This window comes from Atta cephalotes (assembly GCF_000143395.1).
Source record: "Atta cephalotes unplaced genomic scaffold scaffold00009, whole genome shotgun sequence".
Taxonomy (NCBI): domain Eukaryota; kingdom Metazoa; phylum Arthropoda; class Insecta; order Hymenoptera; family Formicidae; genus Atta; species Atta cephalotes.
The window spans coordinates 868,645-875,652 of record NW_012130073.1 but is presented as its reverse complement, the minus strand read 5'-3'; the positions used below and the strand labels follow the sequence as shown (position 1 = coordinate 875,652).

The 7,008-nt window shown below is 29.7% G+C and overlaps 2 protein-coding genes across 2 annotated transcripts in view; one reads left to right on the top strand and one right to left on the bottom strand.

Annotated features, from left to right (window-relative positions):
* The window catches only part of LOC105627428 (kinesin-like protein KIF20A), a 5,560-nt gene extending 4,484 nt beyond the window's left edge, over nucleotides 1-1,076 (bottom strand). The window contains exon 1 of the mRNA XM_012208711.1: nucleotides 575-1,076. Within this exon, the coding sequence (XP_012064101.1) occupies nucleotides 575-1,076 (502 nt within the window). The remainder of the gene's footprint in view (nucleotides 1-574) is intronic.
* Nucleotides 1,077-6,477: 5,401 nt separating this feature from the next.
* The window catches only part of LOC105627427 (cullin-1), a 5,773-nt gene continuing 5,242 nt past the window's right edge, over nucleotides 6,478-7,008 (top strand). Inside the window, exons 1-2 of the mRNA XM_012208710.1 lie at nucleotides 6,478-6,641; nucleotides 6,749-6,911. Coding sequence (XP_012064100.1) covers nucleotides 6,478-6,641; nucleotides 6,749-6,911 — 327 coding nt within the window. The remainder of the gene's footprint in view (nucleotides 6,642-6,748; nucleotides 6,912-7,008) is intronic.

Genomic DNA, 7,008 nt, shown 5'->3' with positions numbered 1-7,008 from the left:
ATTATATATATATATATATATATATATATATATATATATATATAAATTATATTTTTGACTTGCTGTACACTCGAATATTTCGACAACCTCTTGGTATCATCCTCAGCAAAATCAATGAAGAAAAAAAATGAAATTTCTTATTGTTTATTTAACATAGGATAAGCAACAAGGATAAAATGATATATGGAGGCATTCGAGTAACATTTTCGAATGTAATCTAAGAGAATCAATTTTAATCAAAAAAATGCATGTCCAACTCTTTGTTTGGACTTCTCGCGAGATAAACAGCATTGCGTGTGACATCTGACAATATTATTCCATGATTTGTTCTTTTTGCATTATTTTTGTCAACTAATATTGTCAGATCTCACATTCAATGTTTCCGCATGACCAGTTGCTTATCTCATAGATGATTCGAATGCGTAACTCCTTCAAGATAATTGAAAAACATAGTTTTTCGAAAAGTTGATTATAAAGATAATATCAACAATTGTCAATACCTCAATAAATATTTTAATTCTGAAAACTTTTAATTCTTTTTAAATATCATATAATGTAGTAGAATATTTCTTACCATATGTCATTATAGTGCAATTTTGTCCAGCTAAAAAATCAATCATTAATTGCTGTACCGTTTGCTCGAATAACTCCAACTGAGTAGTCTCTGGTCCAAATGTTTGTGAAAAGGTAAATCTTCGACATACAATCTCACTTTTGGACTGTTTGGTACTTCCATTATTATCCAGTATTGGGACTTTTGTAAGTAATGTCGTAGAATTTGTAATTTTGTATGCTTCTTGCTGTTCTCCCGTTAACTTCAATTTCTTTGGGAATGGTTTAAGTCTAAGGTATACTTTAATAGTTTGTAATGTTTGTGACTCTGAACGTTCAGATGTATTTTCATTGGTAGAATTAGCTTCCTCTACTTCATATAAAGAAAGTAAATTCTTTTTTGTGTCCTTTGAGGGAAAAGGTCTTTGGCTATATGCCAAAATACTTGGATCTCTGCCAAATAAATACGACATTTCTTCTTCTGGATTTTGTGATGGATGAATTGAATCCAGTGTATTCTCCATCTATATTAAATTAACAAGATATATAAATATGTTATAGTACATGTATGTAATGTATTATATATATTTTATAATTATATATATTTTATATTATGTATATTTTATAATTATATATATTAATAATTATATATATTTTATAATTTTACATATATGTGTATATATATATATACATATATATATATATTTCACAGTCAATGCATAAAATTTAATAAATGTCATTGTATTTATGTAAGATTTCAGCAAAAATATCAACTAAATATAAAATGTTTGCTACTCTTAATAAATATATTCATTTACATCCTATCTTATCTAGGGACAATCTGTTTAATTTTTTTAGTTTTTATTATTTTTAATGTATTGTAGATTTATGCATAATAAAGCAAAGATTTAATAAAATGTACATGTGGCATGTAGCCCTAATGTATACATTTGCTATTAGAAGAATTCACTTAAATTAAGGCATCTTTTTTCATTAGACATAACAATATATACATTTATTAGTAAAAGTTCACAGCTTGAGAATACATTTACTTATCAAATTAAGATATGTATACATTGATTATTAAGGATATACATTTAATGAATTAATACTTTGATATACAAAACCATTTTAAGGGTCATCTTAATAAATTTCTTTAACAATTCTGACAATATGACTTATACAAATATAAATAACTATAAAATATTAAAAAATTTAAGAATATAAAATTTAAGAATATAAAATATTTTAGACCGTTATACACATCATATACATGCATGGGCGAAATCAATTCTAAAATTGATATAAATTTTACTATTACATATTTAAAAAAAAAACAAATTTTCATGCTTGAAAATAAATAAAATATGTGAGTTTCAACAAACTAATAGAAGGAACATATCACATGCTTACCATCATTTTATAAAAACAAATTAATCTATTATAACTTACGTGTACAAAATATATAATAATTCAATATCGTTATAAAAATTTGCGTGTAATAAATAAGTTTTTAAGTTTAATTCAGTTTGAAGAAAATTGTTTACAGACTGCCTTCGAAAACATACCTTGTCAGTTCCGTTAAAAAAATCTTCTCTTCGTTAAAAGAGTGCACGTGCGTGTCACTGAGTAAGCAATCAAGTGATTAACACAAAAAAAGTAGATAGATACAAAATACTCAAATAAAACATTTATTTTCGCACTTGTTCGTAGTATATACTCGCTGCGAAAAACGGTCATTTAATTCTTGAATTTTGTTTGAAATAGCGTTGCCAACTATAAATTCTAAACGTCGCTAGATCTTTACTAAAAAAAACTAGACAAAATCAACCATTGAATTAGGCTTAGTTTACATCTAACCTTTTATGGCTCCTACACACAGAATATGATAACTCTTGCTGCGTGGCAAAAATTGATGTGAGAGCCAATCAGTTTATTGCACATTGAATGCAGACAGAATCCTAAATTTATCAAAAAAGCGCGACCAACTTATGTCAGTATCAAAAGTATTAAAAAATATTAAAAATGGCGTCGTTTGCAAGAGAGTTTACAAAATCTACCAATCAACTATTAAGCCATTTGAAATAAATAATAAACAAATAAATCAGTTCATTCTGTATCTTGAAATGAGGTGAAAATTATAAAAGTGAGTGCATTTACTAGAATACTGATTATTTCATCGATCAACACCTAGTAAATTTGCTCGCTTACATGTAATTTTCACCTTGTTTGAAGATATAAAATCGACCTCCGATAAATGGCTGCGTTCAGCAAAGAAAAATAATTAGCTTAATAATTCTTCGATATAATTGGTTTCTACAATTATATTCAGTGCAGAATCAAAAGCAATCATATTAAAGAATCACAAAGCGCTAAATAATTAGTTTTCTTGGTTGAATGCAGCCATTGGCTGCTAAGTCACTTGAGTGATGACCAATCAGAACACTTAACACTGGTCATACTTAATAACAGTGGCCTAGTTTCCACTGAGGGTTTAATCCGGATCAGAATGTAAGAACTAACCAACTACAATCGAGTATTCCCCTATTACACAAACGAAAGGGGAATGCCCGACAGTAGTTGGTTCTTAAGCCCATTCTACAATGGGCAGTAACAGTAGTCGATTAAGGAATAGGCGTAGAAATCAACCAATCATAGTCGAATGTGAGAAGGATAATCAATTATGATTAGTCGATTTCTACGTCTTTTCTTTAATTACTGCTACTACTGCCCATTGTAGAATGAGCTTTACATTCTGATCCAGATTAAATCCTCGGTGGAAACTAGAGCAGTGTAGCAAGTGCAGAAACAGAAAACAGATTACTTGTCTACTTCTATCATTATGTAAACAATTGATGACAACAGAGAAAAATATCAGGGCGTTCCTCGGTCGATTGTATCTTGAAATGAGATGAAAATTATAAAAGTGAACAAATTCACTAGAATATTCATAATTTAATTGGCTAATATCATAGATAATAACCATTGCTCATTCTTGTAATTTTTACCTTATTTCAAAATACAATCAAGCCCCTCGTCTCGATTCCAGGCCTGGGAATCGATTGTGTATCTCGAAATGAGGTGAAAATAACAAAAATGAACAAATTTACTAGAATATTCATAATTTAATTATTCATTAGTTAATAACTAGTGAATGTGCTCACTTTTGTAATTTTCATCTCATTTTAAGATACATAATCAACTCCCTGTTCTCTCCTCCGATTTGATATACTTTCGTTCTGCCATACAGCCCTGACGCTGTTGGTATCTCTATTGTGTCTATATCCAGTAAATTTCTTACAGTTAAATCATGTGCTGCAGTTGGTAACGTTGCGGCCTAACCTGTCAGAACCGAAGTAGTGGAGCCGCGATCGTAAGTAATTTTTTGAGCACGTACGTTGGTTTGCTCCGGTTGTCCGCTGTGCTCGTTGTTGTACACGACGAATTGTGCAGGTCCGGGCGTTTAGTCCCGTTGGAAAATTTCCTGTAAGGAAACTTTTGGACACCGTCCATTCCGACGTTTGTGGAATAAAGCGGGCTAGATCCGCGTTTTCATACCGAGAGTTATCCCTCGACCGTTGTTATCCTGTTATGTCGTGGTGAACATCGACAAGTGAGTGCATATTCTTCTTTGAACATTCCATTCACGATAAGTAATGTTTTTTCTTCCTCCGATGTATTCATTTTTTTTTGTTGAGAGAAAAAATAGCTTGTAACGAGAGAATGCGTATAAGCCTTTATTTCGACATCTCTCATTTGCTCGCTCTTTGTCCATGTGTGCGTGTGTGTATTTGTGTATGTGTATGTGTGTTTTTATCTGTCTTTCTTAGTCTCTCCAAAGGAACAAGTGCATAACACAATATAACGGAATACCCATCGTCGATTAACCTTGCCCTTTTTCAAAGCTTTTTTTCTACGAAGAATTTGGAATTCTATAAAATTCTACTCTAACAATTTCAATTCTATAAAATTCTACTCTAACTTGTGATACGTTAATAATATCGTTCAACTATCTGAATTTTTGTTTTATATTTTTATCCCGAGTTAAAAAAATATATTCTATAGAAATAATTCAGGAATAACATAATTGCCTTTAGATGTACAACAGATTTGGTTCTTTGTAGTTGAATTAGTGTACATAAATGTATTTAAAATACATATTTGGACCCATATTCAAAATACTTATTATAACACATATTAGTAGTGATCTGTGTGTGTGTGTGTGTGTGTATGTGTGTGTGTGTGTGTGTTTGTATGTATGTATGTGTGTGTTTATATACATAGTTACATGTATTAAAGGATTTCAGAAATAAAATTGCACATTTATCGATAAAAGCATATTCTGAATCTGAGCCGTGAAATTTGATGAAAATGATAGAGCAAGATAAATAGAAGGTTTTAGTGAAGCACCAAAGAACAACTTAATATTGCAAAGAAGTAATTTCTTCAATACTTATATTTTATTGCACTGTAATTTATATTCTGAATTATAACATATGTAATAAGTTAAAGTGAAACAAATATAGTTTGTTTTAGTTTATTGCATCATATGACTCAGTTTAGAGATTCTTTGATAAAGAACAGCCTTATTTTCGAAAAATATTATATACAAAGATATTACAGAAACCCATGATATACTTATAGTATTTTTGTACATTTGGGTATACAATATTTTTCGAGAATATTGTCTCAGGTTTCTTGTCAACTCTGTATCAAAAGGTTTATTTGCGTCGCATGCTCCAACGCGCTCCAACATTTTACCATAATTCTTACTCAATCCAATGAGGGCATTAAAGTGAATAGATGTTATGGTAGAAGCAAGTTAAAACATTTGACGTTAACAATCCTTAATTATACACTATGCCTACATCAGACAGAAATTGAGTAATTAAAACATAATTTAAAACATAATACTTGAATTTGCTTGATATCTGCTTTTTTTCTGATTGATTAATTTCAATCTCTTGATATTTGCTTTTTTTCTGATTGGTTAATTTTAATCTGGCCATATTAGACTAGAAAGAAAGATTGGATTAGAATTCAACCAATCAGAAGGGAAAAAAATCGATCTCAAATTTAGTATAATTTGATTGGTGAAATTCCAATCTAATGCCAATTTCTAGTCTGATTGCGGTTTAACTGGCTTTAAATACTGAGGATTGCAAAGATTAGAATTAGAGAGAATAGTTTAACCAACGAGAACGAAATGAATTAAAATTAAACTTATCCAACTAGTCAAATTCTAATCTTTAGGGTCATTTAGATTAACTTCGATTAATTTTAATCGACAATTAACTCAATCGACAGAATCATTTAAACCAACATTTCTAATATACAATTCGTTGTTCTTAATTTTTTTCAATATTAAATGTTAAATAATTCTATTAATTAATTTGATAGTTTTATTCATATTATTTAATAACACAATATCGATTAAATTAATCGGAGTTGGTTGAAAATGGGCTTTAATTTGCCATTCTTAAAACCAGAATACAGACTTTGCATAACGCATAATACGTAAAGCATAAAGGTATTCACACAAATTTGCATTGTCGCATAAATATATGCATAAAAAAATTATCCAACCGCGTTTTTCGTGCGTCTTTAAAAGAAATAATGATTGGCTAATTTTCTTTATATATATGTTTATATAGCGATGCAAGTTTGTCTCTGAATATCTTTTAAAAGAAAGTCAATTTCAATCAATGTCTTTTATTTTATAGAAAGGAAGAAAATGAAAAAGTTTCATTACTTCATTTTCTTATGCATTATGCAAAACTCTATACTCCTGCTCTTAATTTCCAATGTGTAGTTTGATATGGGATTTAGAAGAAATATCCAATGTTAAATTTACATTTATTTCTACAGAAATTATAGTAGCATACAGTAACACTGACGCTCACTCGACAAGCATACAGGAACAAGATGTCAGGGCACAGAGGCGGCGGAGGGGCTGGAAGTCATCAAGGTGGTCCTCCAGGTCTCAAACAAATTGATTTGGATCAAATTTGGGGAGATTTGCGTGAAGGCATAGAGCAAGTTTATAACAGACAGTGTATGTCCAAGCCGAGATACATAGAGCTGTACACGTATCCTTTACATCATGGAAGATATTTCTTATTTTTCCTTTTTTTTTATTTTGTAAACTTATCACTCTGACATATTTTCTTATTACATTGTAAAAAAAATTCTACAGACATGTATATAATTATTGTACAAGCGTTCATCAGCAATTGACTAGAGCATCAACTAAAAGTAAAAAGGGACAAATTCAACAAGGAGGTGCGCAGTTAGTAGGTTTGGAGCTGTACAAACGTCTGCGTGATTTTCTTAGGAATTATCTTATTAGTTTACTCAAAGTAAATATATGCAAATATTATGCTTTTAATTAAAAGAGTCAAATAAGTATTATATATATATATATATATATATATATATATATATATATATATATAT